General features: G+C 38.7%; 1 protein-coding gene across 1 annotated transcript in view; it reads right to left on the reverse strand.

Annotated features, from left to right (window-relative positions):
• Positions 1 to 16,504, reverse strand: part of DSC1 (desmocollin 1) — a 23,602-nt gene extending 7,098 nt beyond the window's left edge. The window contains exons 1-11 of the mRNA XM_035894952.1: positions 16,475 to 16,504; positions 14,966 to 15,050; positions 12,117 to 12,319; positions 11,516 to 11,629; positions 10,396 to 10,551; positions 7,758 to 7,902; positions 6,358 to 6,518; positions 4,692 to 4,826; positions 3,227 to 3,412; positions 1,615 to 1,874; positions 1,255 to 1,397 (exon numbers count right to left, since the gene is read on the reverse strand). Of these exons, the coding sequence (XP_035750845.1) occupies positions 1,255 to 1,397; positions 1,615 to 1,874; positions 3,227 to 3,412; positions 4,692 to 4,826; positions 6,358 to 6,518; positions 7,758 to 7,902; positions 10,396 to 10,551; positions 11,516 to 11,629; positions 12,117 to 12,319; positions 14,966 to 15,050; positions 16,475 to 16,504 (1,618 nt within the window). The remainder of the gene's footprint in view (positions 1 to 1,254; positions 1,398 to 1,614; positions 1,875 to 3,226; positions 3,413 to 4,691; positions 4,827 to 6,357; positions 6,519 to 7,757; positions 7,903 to 10,395; positions 10,552 to 11,515; positions 11,630 to 12,116; positions 12,320 to 14,965; positions 15,051 to 16,474) is intronic.
• Between the last annotated feature and the right edge of the window lie 740 nt (positions 16,505 to 17,244).

Raw genomic sequence — 17,244 nt, forward strand, 5'->3', positions numbered from 1 at the left:
CAGCAGTGACCCATAACTATATCACCAAAGTCTACATGCAAGAAGGGAATGAGCTCTCCCTCCTAATTACCATTTTTCCAATACAGGAATGGTCAATGCTTGTATACGCATTCCAGTGAAATTACATCAAGTCTACTTTTAAAAACTTTCTCTAGAGATACCAGATTGCAGATGCATATATGTCATGTTTACTTTATATACAACAAAGCTCTAAACAATTTAAATTCTTATTATTTAAATTTAATTTTAATATGCAAGCTTTGGACAGAGTTAGAATTTTTACCTGTAAATCAACTTCCAAAGGTCATCTCTTTACTCCCACTGATGTTTAAGTACAGAAGGGCTCAAACTAAATCCTGCCATTGGATTTAGAGAGGCAGTCTATTTTTCCTTTTTAATGTAAGATACGTATTTTAGAATTAAAAGCGTGACCTATAAGCCTAACATTTCTCTTTGATAATCTATTTGCTACATTTAGCATTTGGGAAGTGAAAGGTGTATCTGATCTTCTTGGCTAGGTGATGTTACAGCAAAACTATGTCTTTTCTTACAATAAATGCATATACACACATTAATCAGAAAGAATAGAATATCATTCACATGAAATCAGAACCAAAACCTGTTTTAGAATGAGAATCTGAGTGTACAACCCTTCCTTTACAATCAAGAGTAATTTGTAAATGTTTGTTATCTGAGCAACACACAGTGTGAACAATGTTACAGAACCTAGATGACTGAGAATAACAGTGCAATAATATACAGCAATGAATACAGCTATTCTTAGAGGCCCCTTTAAACTAAGCGTTTCCAAAAGCAAGACACCAAGAAGTCAAACAGAGGAGGAAACAGTAAAGAGTTGCAAGCTCAACAACTTTTTTTTCTGAGAATTTTTCTCTCTCTCTACTTTCCCTGTTGTCAACTTCACAGCTGCCAGTTGCCATCAGCGCTATCACTTAAAAAAATAGTCAGGAAATAAAAGGAATACAATCCACAGGAAAATACCTAAATTTAAATTTCACAAAGGATTTTAAACAGCAGCAGGTAACTTTTGAGAGCACTGAGAATTTGCCCCGACTTCTTAAATGCTTTCCCTGCTGTATAATATTCCCTAAGCATGTGATATAGCTATCCCACAGACAAGACAATGGACTAGGTGGGCCTCTGGTCTGAACCAGTATAGCTGTCCCCACACTAAATTTGCACATAGGCATCTGTCATAAAGCACAAAGAATACTGACAACATTTAGTACTCACTTCTGTCTATTGCAAGGACTGTGATGTTGCATTGACCTCGTCTCATTTCTCCTACATCTCGATCCAAGACTTTAATGGTTCTGACTTCACCCGATTTTTCATCTATGCTGATCCAATTGCATTGGCCAGGTGGTATCCGGTAGCTGTCAAGAATAATGTGTCTAGTTAAAGATCTCAGATATACATAGACATGTATATGTACGTACATACATACACATACATATATAGATACACATATTCATATACTCACATGTGTGCATGTGCGCACACACATATACGCAGCATCAACAACTATTTCCCCCTCCCTGTATCCCGCCCATGCTGTATTCCAAATAAACTAGTAGATAACATATTTCATACCATATGCCTTCACTATTTCCAGTTTCTGGATCTTCTGCTAAGTATCTCCCAATGCTCGTCCCAATCTCTTCACATTCTTTAACATCTAGGCGTAAGTGACAGGGTTTAAACACCGGCCCCTCATCCATATCCAGGACATGCACTGTAACAGAGCTGGTGCTCTGGGAAAGTTGTTGTGAATGTGGTGCCAGCATGTAGGGTGCCTCGTTGTTGACTGCAATCACAAGGATCCTTTGTCTGGCGCTTTCGTAGTCCAGTCCCTGTAACAGAGGTGGGGTCTTGGTTTTTCTTCCTTCAAACCAATACAGAACTTGGTATTGTTTTCACTGCCCAATTATTAAATCCGTAACACTGTACCACATTTATTTACAAAAGAAGCCAGCTATCCTTCTGGAACACCCAGCTTAAGACACAGTACCTGAGGAACTACCCCTAATAAGGTAAGCAGCAGCACTGTAAAATTTTAGATGAATACTCTGATAGTCAATTACTAACAGAACTCTGATAAGAATTTATGTGGTGGGGAGTTTTCTCCTCCCATAGCTAGTTGGCCATTATTTTAGGTTACATTTATTTCCTTTCCAGCACAAGTCAATCACACTTCTTGCTAACACCTACATTTACTTCCCTGTAAGACTTCACCCATTGCAAATACATCTGAACTTGCGGGGGTTGATCAGTAAGTATCTACCATTTATTCTTCAGACACCTTTTCCAAGGTCATCGTATGCCTTTAATATTGCTATTTATATCCTAAAGTCATAATACTTTTTAGTCTACCACAGCATGACACTAAATACAAGAAATTTCAATGGGGTTAGTATACCAGGAATATAGCTTTAGAAAAAGCTCTAATGATTACCAGCAACAAAACCCATTATTAATAAAAAAACCTGAACCTACCTGGCACCTCTACCCTCACAATTTACATCTTCAAATTTTAATATTAATCTTCTCTGCTCCTTAGAAGTTACCTGTTATTGCAGTTTTAACAAGTAATGAAAAAGAGGCATAAAGAGGCAAAGGGACATCTGTAAAGTACTGGGTATAACAAGTAACTGAACTAACACATAGTCTTGTGTGTATGCGGACTCCCCCACACCCCAGAAAAGCAAACCTGAAGTCACTACCCTGCAAAATAAAACCTGGAGAGTTTTACACTGAACTATAAGTTTAATAAACTCCCAAAGAGAACAAGACTGGAGGAGGTGCTCATCCCTCCCCTCCTTCACCACACTCCCATTCCTGTTAAAAACCCAGCCATGGAGCATTCCTCAGTTACATCCCTAAGTCTAAACAACTCCAACTACGGAACCAGGCAAAAGTACCAAGCTCTTCTGGAATGATAAACCAAAGGGAATTCCCTGAATTCTGCGCACACAAAACTGAGGAATCTTCTGAAAGATGAGCTTTGTACATTAGGTACCACACGCGAGGTCCATTTGCAGTGCATTACGTAACCTGCTCTGGAAGAGAGTTCAGATCAGGAAGAAAGCGTGATTTGTCCGATAGCTGCAGATGTTCTTAGAATAAAAATAAGTTCTAGATTATTGGTTTTAAAAGCAACATCCGAAGACACAAGTTTTCCTCTAGCAGTTCCATTTTTACTTACCTTAACAACACACAGTATTCCTTCATTTGTGTTTTTGTCTGTTGTAATTTCAAACGCTTGATCATCATTTCCTCTTATAATTTCATACACTGCTCTTGAGCCAGGTGAATCAGGTTCATCAACATCAGTAATAGACATTCTCAGTATTTCTACATTCACTCTGTTTTCCTCCACTCGCGTTTCATACTTAAAGAGTATAAAAAAAAAATAATTTTAAATTAAAGAATACTGTTCCACAATGCAGGACTGAACAACACTGTATTTAAATAAGACTACTTAAACCCAAGGGGTAAATTTACAAAGCTGCTGTAATGATCTATTTTGTTTTCATGCATTAGCATACTTTCCCCACTCCTCCCTTATACCCTAAGTGAAACAGTAAACCTTTCCTGCCAGCACAGTTGAAATCTCAGCTCCTTCATACACTCAAACTATCACTGACATAAAATTAATTCTGTAATTTTCCTTCCAGGAAAGGTAAATTAGCACAGTTCCCCTCAGTTACATCAGCTATAGATGCTAATTTGCATACAACACGATCAAGCAACATGAGCATCAGAAGAGGCACTGGGGTAAATTAAAAAAAAATATATATATATATAAACAAACCACAAGAACTTGAAGAAAAGCCAAGGGTGAAATATGTCTCTATTTGGATGGCAAAGGATGAAATGATTTTTTCTTAATTTTTTATCTCTTTTGAGAGCTGTGTTATTCTGTACAAGCTCAGGAAGCACAGATAAGAGTGATTCTGAATTAATATTATTGATGATATTCTACAGTACTGAGTGGAAAGGATAAGATATGTGTATTCCTCGTGGATAATGAATTATTTTTCATAAATTTCATATTACAAAATCTCTTGTGGTATTTGAGCTGTATACATGGTTGAGACATACTCTTGGTCCTGAATAATTCAGGTGGCTGCAATATGCAAAGACTTAAGGCTGAGTTATAGCTATTGGTGAACAAGAATTGGTTTAAATGTAGAAGAAAAAAAAAAAAAAAAAAAGGGGGTTGAAAAGCACAGAAAAATCTCAGTGAAAATCCTTGCATCTAATTCACTGACACTAACATTTTCATTTGCAACACAGAAGTAGCCAAAAGCTGGTCAAATGGTAACAAGGCCATGAAAATGCTTAGGAGTGAATCGGTCCCCTCCCTGAAAATGGTTAAATTATGGGATTTCTAAGACTAGGCATTGCAGCAGAAGTGAATGAATGAGTCAAGTCAGCTTTCTCCCAATGGACATAAGGCAAATGACTCAAAACAACTAATATACTAATATGTCTAATTACCAAACAGCACGACAACCAACAGGGCATTCTCAAATGTCGACATTGGCATTAACTGTCTCAGGGCATTAGGCTTCATATTTGAGGGACTGCCCATCAGGAGATTAGAAAGGGGATAAAAATAGCCCTTTTTCGACCTTTTTACAGATATTTCATTTATGAAGACTTACTTGTGTCTGCTTAAAGCATGGGGCATTGTCATTTGTATCCTGGATTCTAATGACAGCTGTTCCTGTAGTACACAAACCAAAAGGCTGACCCGCCATATCTCTCACTTCAACCAGCACAGTGTAACTGGGTACCACCTGAAAAGATGAATAAAAGCATACAGAAGTTTGACATACTCATTTTTTTAATCACATAGTTACACACAAGAATGGAACTAAGCATCTTACTCCCATTCCCCAACTCTGCTCTAAATTCAGTGCTCCCCTACAAAATGAGGCAATTAGCTTTGGGGCCTTTTGCCTATAGTTCCAAAAGGAAAACAAGTGAACTATTTTTCAGTGGCTAAGAAACACTGAGTTCAGAATCTGTTAGTAATGTGTATGCTATATCCTGTAAAAATAAAGCGTCTCACAATGTCAGGTTTATTTTCCAATACCTGAAGTTTTAGAAGACGCAAGTGATGCACTTTCATCTGTTAACTATGCCTGCCCTTTGGAGTGGCAGAGCATCCCCTTAGGTTTCCAGCTGATGAAGTGTTCCAGTGCGTGTTTTATTTCAGTGAGGATGACCAGAAATGGTGCTGCGATCAGCCTTTGTTTGGGCTGCACATGACAAGGTAATACCTGCTGTTTGGCATGGTCTGGCACAGAAGGAGTCAGTGCCCTTATCAGTTCCAAGGGAATCACTGATAAGCAGACCACTTAAATCCCTGACTTGAGTCACAACAGCATCTCCGGTTCAATTTTTTTTTAACTTTATCTTTGAAAGATGGGTAATGAATTCATTTTTCAAGTTTTCCTTCCCTCAGTAGTCACTGTGATTGTTTCCTTAGTAGACATGGGGATGCTCACAGCCACCGCATTTTTCTCGTGCTAAAGAAGTTGAGCCATCTACCTGCAAGTGCACAATTTTACAACACACTGCTAAGGCAGATTTTTAGCCATGATGCGACCTAAGTATGCAAGAACATGGCTCTATCCTCAAGAAAGATGTGCCCATAGCAGTGTTTTTTTCCAGATTTACTATCTTACAGTAGAAATATTATTTTGAAATACACATACCTGACAGTTTTTCTAGCATAAACAATCTCTCCCACATGACATTTTACCCCCCACCCCTCCCCCCCCCAAAAAAAAACCCCACCAAATAAAATAAAAACTAAAACGTTCTACATCTTATTTACTTGAAAGCTAGCTGATAAGAATAAGTGGCTTGCACTTTAAATTTAGGAAATGTAGTATTTAGGTTTCAGGTATTGGAAGATACTCCTGTTGAGTAGAGGATGACTGACTACTTCTAGAAAACTTGGTTTGTCTTCCCTGTAAACAAACAAGAAGCACCTGAAATGGAGCTTGATTAGGAGGAAACAGTTGCTCATAGAATTCATGAACAGAGAAAGAATAAAAATCCACAGGATTTTCAAACCATAGGTGGAATAAGGGAGCAGCAGGAGCCCCCTGCCAAGATTAGCTAGAATATGGTAGATCTATGCAGAAACTCTTTGGACCAATTACAGGTCTCTGGAAAGCTTCAGAAGCTCCTTAGACAGGAAAACAAAAAAAGGTAACAGAAACTATTTATCTGGTGATTCCCATGCCAGCAATTCAGAGTTAAGAAGCTATCCACATGCCCTAGATAATAGCTAAAGATGCTTCAGGAAAAGATCACCTCTCTATCCAGTGGTGATGATGATACAGAAATGGCTCCTGAGTCGCCATGTATAGAAAATGCATGGGATGGAATTTGTGATACAATGCGGTATTTCAATGAAGTATGCAGAGTATAAGGCTCATCTCTGTCCTCTGCAATCACTTTTCCAACAATTACACCTGTGAACACAATACAGCAATTTTTAGTTCCAGACAAGTCCATAAATAATAAAAAATTATTTGAACAAGCATTTCTATTTTAGATACATGAAAATAGCTATTCATTCAGTTAGCCCTAATGAGTTAAATATTACTTAATACTCTCTAATAGTATTAAATAATATTTAAAACACAGTAAACATCAGTGAAAATACAGTAACAGTGTAAAATTGTCTATTTTAATCCTCTGGCTATTTTTACTCCTTCTTAGACAAAATTGTAATCATTGCAGCTGTCACAAAATATAATCAAAATACTTAAAAGTTTAGATTTCAGTTAGTGGTTTTGACAGTGACTTCTAACTGAGCACCCCAAACACAGCTGAAGAGGAGTTGCCAGTGGGAGCGAGGAGGAAGATGGGTACTTTCTGACATGGTTCAAACTGCAGTGCTGCCTCTCAGGGACCCCTGCTGTACTTCATCCCTATAGCCCGAGTGGTTTTGAAACTTCACTCTAATTCAGTAACTCACCCAGTAAGAACAGCTCAGAAAATTAAATGCAACTGGTGTTTTGGAGTCAACGGGAAGACACTTTGCTTCCTTTTTTTGTGAAGCAAGTGAGACTTTCCCCACTCTATACCCCTGATCTAGGAGATGAGCAAGGAACAGAAAACCACAGCTTTTGCTCTCCTTATTCTCTGGGGTTCACCTTTCTCCCTGCTTTCGTCCTGTTACACGGACACATGAAGCCAGTAACAGGCAAAACCCTGCCTTTTACAGGCATGGGCAGAAGCAAGACTTCCTCCACCCTCCCACCCCCAGGAAAAGTCCTACCTTAGTTTGTTGGACAAACACTGTAAGCTTAATCAAAGGCATTTTACACATTAGAACATCACCGATTTAGTTCTTTAGGAAACTATCTGTTAAAAACCGCCCTTCTGTCAATCAAAACACTTTATGGAAACAGGTGATTTAGAATAATGTTCTGAAGTTCTTACACAGTTTTAGGAATACTGAATCATCTCAGTTTTTAAAAAAATTTTTACACAATACTTTTCACTAGGATTGAGATGGCATCTTGGAATTTCTAATCATTAGGAAATCTTGGGCTGCTCTTTGCAAATTCAACCTTTGCTGTGAAGAAACACTCCTTAGGAAATCCCACTGAAATTGATTAAAAGGCAGGATTACACCTAGTTATACCGTACCTAACTGAGCTGAGTAGTGGTAACTGCATTCACCAATTTAAAATTATTCTTACCAGGTTTGGAGTTTTCAGGGACAGAAAACTCAAAAACTTCCTGTGTAAAATATGGAGCATTATCATTATCATCCTCTATCCGGATTGTATGCAGAAGTGGTACCTCTGGTGAATAACCATCTGGAGTGGTTGCAAAGCAAATGATCTGTAAGACATAAATTCAGTAATTCACTTCATGCTTAAGCAACATGAAGTATTATTACACTTTTAGTTCAACGGAAGAGTCAATAAAATGAAATATAGCGTGCCCAGCATACCCTTCTCAAGACCAGGCTCTTCAGCCACATGGAAGGGGAAGTGACTGGTATCTTACGATGACAACAACACAAAACCTCTAAATGCTTTCCAATCTTTCCCCTTTCCATTCCTCACACTACAAGTATTTGAATCACCTTCTTTTTTTACCCCCCAACTCTGTCAAATACTTTTTCCAAGCCTCCTGAACACATACCAACACTGTCGGGTCCCAGGCTTTGGGAACAAAAATCCAGGTTGATCCAACCATAGATCCAGTGAAGGAAGAGTTAGTATGTGAATTATTACAGGAGCTTGACCCCTACAAATCGATGGGCCCTGACACAATCCACCCAAGGGTATTGAGAGAGCTGGCTGACGTCATTGTAAGACCACTCTCCATAATCTTTGAGAAGTCGTTGAGATCAGAGGATATTCCAGAGGACTGAAAGAAGGCAAACATTACCCCTGTCTACAAGAAGGGCTCGAGTGAAGATCCAGGTAATTACAGGCCCATCAGTCTTACTTCAGTCCCCAGGAAAGTTATGGAACAAATCCTCCTGGGGGCCATCACAAGTCAAATGAAGCACATGATTGGGAAAAGCCAACATGGCTTCACGAAGGGCAGATCGTGCTTGACAAATCTGGTCGCCTTCTACGATAAAATGACCTGCTCGGTTGACACGGGGCAAGCGATGGACATTGTCTACCTGGACTTGTCCAAGCCTTTCGATATGCTTCCCCACAGCCTCCTCCTGGAAAAATTGATGCATTATGGCTTTGACAAGTGGTCTGTGCGGTAGATGGGGAACTGGCTGACAGGCTGCACCCAAAGGGTGGTGGTAAATAGCTTTTTTCTAACTGGCAACCCGTCACAAGTGGGGTCCCCCAGGGATCGATATTGGGCCCAACGTTATTCAATATCTTCTTAAGTGATCTGGATGATGGGATCAAGTGTAGCCTGATGAAGTTTGCAGATGACACCAAACTGAGTTGGGAAGTAGACACTCCAGAAGGGAGAGCCACTCTGCAGGAAGATCTGGACAGGCTGGAAGAGTGGGCTAACAAGAACCTTATGAAGTTCAACACAGACAAATGTAAAGTCTTGCACCTGGGAAAACATAATCCAGGAGTGCAGCACAGACTGGAATCCACCCAGCTGGAGAGCAGCTCTGTGGAAAGGGACCTGGGGGTCCTGGCAGACAACAATCTCAGTATGAGTGAGCAGTGTGCTGCTGTGGCCAAGAAGGCCAATAAGATTCTGGGTTGCATCAAAAAGGGCATTACCAGTAGAGATAAAGAAGTCATCCCACTCTACTCAGCATTTTTCAGGCCACACCTGGAATACTGTGTACAGTTCTGGTCCCCACTATACAAAAAATAGGTGGACAGGCTGGAGGGGACTGGAGGGGGTCCAGAGAAGGGCCACCAAGATGATCAAAGGACCAGGAAGCATGGTGTATGAAGACAGGCTGAGAGAACTGGGTTTGTTCAGCCCTGAGAAAAGGAGGCTTGGAGGTGATCTCATCACCGCGTAACAGTATCTAAAGGGTGGCTACAAAGAAGATGGAGACTGCCTTTTCACAAGGACTCACATGGAAAAGACAAGGGTAATGGGTACAAGTTAATCCTGAGAAGATTCCAAGTGGACATGAGAGGGAAATTTCTCACAATGAGGTCAACCATTGGAATAATGCAGCTGGACAGGGTGCTGGGCCATCTTGTGTAGACTGTGCTGTTGCCTAGAAAGGTTGGACCAGATGATCCTTGAGGTCCCTTCCAACCTGGTATTCTATGAATTTTTTCCAGGTGTCCATGAGGCAACCAAAAATTCAGATGTAAATATTGCTATTTAGAACAAAATCAAGAACAACCGCAGAACTATTTGCCTATTACAACATAATCTAATAAAATGCAGTAACAGGTCCTGCAAATTATCTAACTATCTAGAAGCCATTTATTTCTACTAACTGCCACCTTACACTTCTTAGCCAGCAGAGAGAGCAGTGTACCTTGTTAACAAAGTACCAAAACTAAATAGCTTGACAAAGAGAGCCTCAAAAAAACCCCAGAGCTGTCTAGAGTTTCTCATTATTTTGTCTTTATGCAGACCTTTTCAACCTTCCCTGAAAAACTCTGGAATAACTTTAAACTCTTCCCAAAAGTGATGCTCACTACATTTACACTGTAATTAGAGTCTAAGCAGTGAAAAGCAAAACTACTCTCAAGATCTAGATGAACAGCTATTTCTTTGTCACTGATTTCACCTGTACAATAGCAAAGACATTACTCAGAACAGAGCTGATTCCAGATCCTGTCTGTTCCCATTTTCCTTGTAACCCACCTTTCAAACATATGCGTGACAAAAAAAATTTAATTACATTTACACAATTTAGGCTTGTACCTGAAAAGATGGATATTGTTCACGGTCTACTGCACGAGTAGCAAAGATATTTCCAGTTTCTCTTTCCATGTAAAACAAACCCACTGGATCTTGATCAATTCCCGGTCCACTTGCAGAATAATAAATGGTGTAGTTCTGAGCTGTGTCTGACTGGACCTATGAAGAACATGTTTTTAAGCCCAAGGAAAAACAGCAGCATCATTCAAACACATTTTCCCCCTTTTCATGATCGTATTTATCACAAGCAGGAACTCTTAAAAAAAAAAAAAAAAAAAAAAAACACCAAAAAAAACAAACCATACCAAAACTTCATTTACTTCTACTTCTTTAGCAGCTTAAACTTCACAGAATAGGAGGGGAGGCCGCCTAGAGTATAGTCCAGACATATGCCAATTCAGATAGCCTCTCTGCACCAAGGAGGTAACATTAGCAGTTACCTATTTATAAACATTCTCCCCCCCAAACACTTTTCTCACCTACTGAATGCCAGGAGTTCGGAAGGTAAGACTAGTAGAAGAATGACTGTTCTACACAGACTCTGTTTACTACACATCTGCTACCAGCCACTCTTTAATCTAGTGAAGGCTAGATGGATCTACAATAACTTTATTCTTACATTTCTCTTTCACAACTACTTGTTTTCTTACAGTAAGTACTTTTCCTAATAATTTCCTAATAATATAGGCCATACTCAGTCTTCAATGCTACAGGCATGCACCTCGAGCTCCAGAAAGGATGTGGACATGCAGGTAAGATTTCCCCCGCTCTGTGTGTACAACATTTTTTTCTAGGCAACATTTTGTGGGGGCTTGTTTGTTGGTTTGTTTTAATTACACACTTCACTGATTTCCAGGCCAAAGAGCTCTCTTCTGACAGTATGCCTCTGTCTTTTTCATAACTTTTGCACATTCCCAGTTCACCCCAACAACTATGATCACAAGTTATTTCAGCTACAAGATCACAAGATACACAATGAACAGGACAGAACAAGACAGAGGAAAAATAGCAAGAATGGCACCAGAAGCCAATACAAGAGAGCTCACTTTTGCTGTTCTTCTATGATAAAAGTCACATACAAAACTAGCTTGTGTCATGAAATCAGGATCCGTATAAACTATACCTGCTGAATTTGTAGTGGAAAAGGTCCCAGTGAGTTCTCCATCATAACGGATGGAATAGGGCTCCACCTTCTTTTGGTTCGCTTGAGAACCGTATCTCTAGCATGCCTGATCTTCTGTGTCCAGGTCAGGAAGATAAAAAGACAGATAAGAATACATCCATATATTCTGAACTGTGTATATTTTTGCTTAACTACTGTCCTGCATTTCCATCTTTTTTTCCTCTGCTCCAGTTTTCCCACTGACCATTTGTTTTTCCAAGGTCTTAAATTCTGATTATACCTGTGATAGTATTCCAAGAGGTTTTTTCATTCATTGTAGTACTTTCCACAAATAAAATCTGCTTTAATTCCTCAAACATGGCTTTTAAGATTCTTGACATTCCTGATTAAGCTCCTTGCTAGCATGTCCCATTTCAGAAGGGAAGTCTTCTGACTTAAGTGACACAGTAATCAAGAACTGATAAATAAAAATACACTCTACACCAGAGTGCTTTGCCCAATTATTTGAATTCCAAAATTCAACTAAAGAAACCCAGCATGAAGCTGTACTCTGTAAAACAGTATTTCAAATATGTATGGTATCTTGAAATCAGCAGCTCACCCTTTTTTCTTCTTCCACCAAGGTAACATGTATTTTCTTTTGTACATGTTCTTGGATGTCTTTAAGCAATATGGTAAAAGTCTTTTTCTCAGCAGACAAAGAAACAGCAGATGTTGCGTACACGGAACCATCCTCTAGAATTTTGAAGTTCTCATCACTGGAACTGATAAACTCTGCAGACTGAAGACATTCTTTCAAATCAACTGTAAGAAAAAAAAAAAATTCCAATAACTCAAACAGTGAAACAATAAGATCCCTCACAAAAAAAAACCACCTTCCCTAAGTAAAAATTATATTTACAGACACATGGACTCTTCAAAAATTGGGTCATTTAGTATTTAAGCATCGCAAATATATGTTCTAGAATCCATTTAAGCACTCAGATGTGACCAAGTTTACATGAATTTCCCGCTCTTGTGTTCATAAGTGCTTCCTAAAGGACATGGGCGCTTCATGAATATATTTCAACAAGACACTAATAGACTGGTAAAATTATTGAAGCATTGGAGATAAACTAATACATTTAAATGCAAAAACCACTGTAGACATGCTCATTATTGGATCAGTAGCTATTACATTTGCCTTGTGCTCCGTGCATAAAATCAGTGAAGATGATTAATTAATGCAAATACCCAATGGAGATATTATATCTTGGAAGTTTTGCCCTCAGGAGGAAAGCACTGAGTGGTACTATGTGATTTAATAGTCTTGGGAGGACAAAGGCCTTTAAATTATGAGGCAGACAGATGAGGAGAGATAAAGACCAACTCTAGAACAAACGATCGGCAGTTTTTTTAATATGTACATGACAGAATCCCATGCAGTTTTTAGGAAGTACCAGGTAAGTTCAGCATATTTCTCAGGTATTTTTTTTACTGCATTTCCTATCAATTGTGGCCAAAACAAACTTTAATGCATTTCAATTAACTTGGCTCGTTAACAGGTAATTCGGCACTACAGCCGGAGAAAAAGCACAATCAGGATAATCATAACGAACCGCAGTAGGACCACAGCACTAAGCAAGAATGATTTGGCACCCTTAAAAAGTTGAAGGCTAGAGACCTAAACTTTAGACAAATGACCCTTGCAGAGTACAAGGGGTGTCAGTGTCATGTTCTCAAAACCAAGACTTTTCAATACTCCTTCAATGATATCACAGTGGATGGGACCTTGCTCTATGAAAGCTGATTGCAAAATTCCCAGAGTAGAGTAGATTCAGAATTTCATCCCATAGATGTAGATGATATTTTCAATAAACTAAATTTAATTTCTCTTTCAAGAATGCAAGAACAGATGGGCAGCATAATTTTAAATATGATGTAATGTCTTCCTTCTTCTTAAGTCTTTCTTTTAACTGCTCAATTAAACATTTCCCAGACTTTCTGTAGCACTGCAGCAGTGACCCCTCTCCCTTGTCAAGCCATACAATTAAAATTTAGTATTGAAGAGAATACCTTTGCCTCACTTAAAGGTGTCTCATACTGCTGCCTATTACAGCACCACATTTCCAAAGATACCAGACTGGAGATTTTGTTTCTGATGGTTACGTGAGTCAACATTATGCTCAGTTACCCATAGCTCTGTGGGATCTTTTTTCTTTACAACCTCTCGCATACATTGCACAAGACAGAAATACAAAAAAACCTTACAACAACCAAGAAAATCCTGACTCATCTTATTGTCAAGGTATGGCCCTTGTATCAATGCAAAATATACTATACTTTCTCAATAAATGTTTAAATAACGTCATTCAAGTAATAAAGCTTTGTTAAATGTTTGGGGAAAAAAAGTTTAAGTTCAATGTTATGCAATTTGTTTCATAGCACTGTAATAACATGAAGTTTTGTTTTTATAAAAATCAAGTTTATTTACACAGAGAAATACTAAAGTCTCTGAGAACACACTAAGCACTTAAACAGCTGTAGCAAATTTTCATTTTAAAATTTAACAGTAAGATCAAGGAACTGTTATTTTTAAAGCTAGATTTTCTGAGCACTTGTATCATGATGAATTACACATCCACTTTATTTATTACTTCCGTAGGAATGTGGATTAGGATTTCAGATTTGGAACATACTCCCCCTTTGTCCTAGGACTCACAGAGGGCACCTCTGAACCCTCAAAATCAGTCTCAGGCAGCACAGAATGCTGTAGCCTCTCCTATGCCACACCTTTAAAAGCTGCCTTTCAAAGACCGGTCTCAAAAAAAAGGCATGGGGTGTTTTCTGGTCTCCCCTATTCCTCTCAGTCACCTGCACACTGCCCTAAACCAAGACAGCCTGTCCAGTCAGGCAGGAGCACTCTCGCAACCGAATATGCATGCAGGACTCCTTTGCAACTCCTCTCCTTGTGTGCCCTGAGTGCCCCAGCACTGCTGAGAAGTCACATCTGTGTTGCACAGAGCAGCAGCTTCTGGGTGCTTTGCCCATGTGCGTTTCATCTTCTTTTTCTTCTTTTTTCCATTATCCAAATGACTTACTGACTTCTTCATAGGACTCTGTGGGTTATGGGTGCACTTTGAAATATTAAGCCACTTATTTAAACACTAAGCCCTAGACTCCAGTTTTTAAACCATTAAACTCTGCCATTCTCATTTTAAAATTAATATTGAAAGCTGACAATAGCTGTTTATGCAAAAATCAAACAGATGCACGGAGCCAGCATTCAAATCCATAACAAACATAGGGCGTATCCTTCATAAAAAGGCTGATCCAGCTGTTTAACTGGCTGTCCAGTCATCCATTCATTCCATTAAAAAAAAAAAAAAAAAAGTCTCCTTCACTGTTAACAGCATCTCCAGCAAAGGTGCAATGTCGTATTGTTAAGATGGGCATCTCGCAGTTTCTCACCTCTGCCAACTAATGTGTCAGCCTCCAGTTCAGAAGGAACGTGAAAAATTACTTTCTTGCAAGCTTCACAGCACAAACTCAGTACCTAAAAAACAAATTAAGAAATCAGGAAAAAAAAAAAAAAAAAAAAAAGAAATAATTGCATGTTATTTTGAATAACTACTACAGATACTGAAGCTGCCTTTGGCTGGCTTGTTTTTTAAGACAAGGCAGTGAACAGGCACAGAAAGCACTCTTCAGCTAAAAAGACAAGGACTGCGCAAGCATAGCATGTGAAGTTTCAAACTGGAAACAAGAGCTGACCACAGCTCCTGGATCTGTCCAGGGCTTGCGGGTTTTTTTCTAAAACCACGTCAGCACATCAACAGCAAGAGTTCCCTTTGACTAGAAGATTTCACCTACACTATTACTTTAAGCAGTAGAAAGCACAGCTTCACTCCCTCCAACAGCATTCTTGCCCAATTGAGGTCCAAAGTCTCTTAAATATTAAGGTTCAACCTGTCAAAACTCAGTTCGGTAGAACCGTGGTGATGCTTAACATTAAAGGGACAAGTGTCTTATTAAAACCACATGACGACACTTGCACTTACACATCACTTTGCATCTTCAAAGTACATTCTCAACAAACTAATTAAATCTAGCTTCAGCAATTAGATATGACATAAAGAAAACGTTGTGTATCACAGCAGTCCACCCCCTTATAACCAGCTACAAAATGGGGCCCTCCTCAAAATTCAAATGAGTAGCAGATAACCAGACCCTTTTATAAAAAGAATCATGTGGAGCTACAAAGATTTTCCTCAGCACAGAGCAATTCAGTCCTGACCTCAGATTATATATACGTGTGCGTACATATATATATATCTTGCCCAGTTTCTATCCAGATGTTTAAAACTGTAAGCCAAAAATCACAGATAATTAAACAAAGAAATAGAGAAATGTAAATAAATGTATTCCCCCTTTTAAGTACATTTATTCCTTCAGGATGAAAGTCTAGTGAAAAGGAAAGTCATCTTTATTTTGCAAATACCTTTAGGATTAAAGGTATAAAAAATATATAAAAATAGCTAATGGAAATTCTGAAAATTACTTGTGATTCCTGTTAAGAATGAAATGAAAATACTTTAAGACATTAGGAAATTTTAGAAAAACTATGATCAGGTAAAAAAATAAAGTTGAAATGTGGAATTTAATCATTGTGTTAAAGCAATTTAAATGCTGTGTCTGCATTGTAAAAGCTCTTCATACTGTTCCTTACATATATATACACACAGATACAAAAATGTATGTATTAAACAATTTAAACATCCCTGCTTATGTATTAGCACGCACTTTCCTTATTAACAGATACTTAATAAAATACTCTCTCCTGATAGATGTCGTATTAATTTTTCAGTTATTAAAATCACACCATCTTTCTATATTGTTTCAAGGTATTTTAATAATCAATGACTTCTAATTTTGATAAAGTAACGCCAAGCCAGTCTGATGTCAGCACAAAGAACTTACTGCAGAGTTAAAAAATGCAAACACAGTCATTATTCGTGGATATCAAGCTAAAAGTAAGCCGCGATGTCCTTCCTCTTTATATAAAGAAGACACTTCAGCAGTTTCTGGATTTTAGGTGCTGGTTTTGTTCTACCTGACAGGGGAATTTCTTTTACTTTTTTTAATTAGATGTATGAGTGAACTCGCTTGGGTTTCTTTGGGTTGTATTATGAATATCCTAGAAAAAGCCAGACACACATGATGTCTGGAATAGTAACACTTCCATTAAAATGTACATATCTAACGAATAAGAAAATAATAAATTCAGTGCTTCAACACTACCGAGTGTTTTGCTTTCAAGCTCAAACGATCATCTGCCCTCTTTGTGTGAGCTCAGTTATAATAGGGAAGGCAGAGGGTAAGAAATAAAAGACAAATCGTTTTCACTCATCCAGTAAAAATGAAAAAAAAGAAAAAGCTAAGTCCCCTGCTCTGCCCGACAGTGGCCGTTCTGTAGCTGCCAATTCCGTACAAACACAGTAAATTGAAGGTAAAGGAAATCGCCGCGGTCGTTCAAGGCACAGTTAACTCTTCCTGAGGAGCTTAACAGCTCCACACCAAACACGCACAACCCTTCCCACGGAAAAGGGACAAGCGTCGGGGGGGGTCAGATTTAAATAAGATAAACTCCGGTTTAATTTTTCCTATGAACAACCCGAAGGAGCAGAGCACGCGTCCACCGCGCAACCTCGGGGCACGCTCCAAAAGCCACCCGACCACCGCTCCGAAAG

This window comes from Egretta garzetta, unplaced genomic scaffold (assembly GCF_000687185.1).
Source record: "Egretta garzetta isolate BGI_Z169 unplaced genomic scaffold, ASM68718v1 scaffold35, whole genome shotgun sequence".
NCBI lineage: Eukaryota > Metazoa > Chordata > Aves > Pelecaniformes > Ardeidae > Egretta > Egretta garzetta.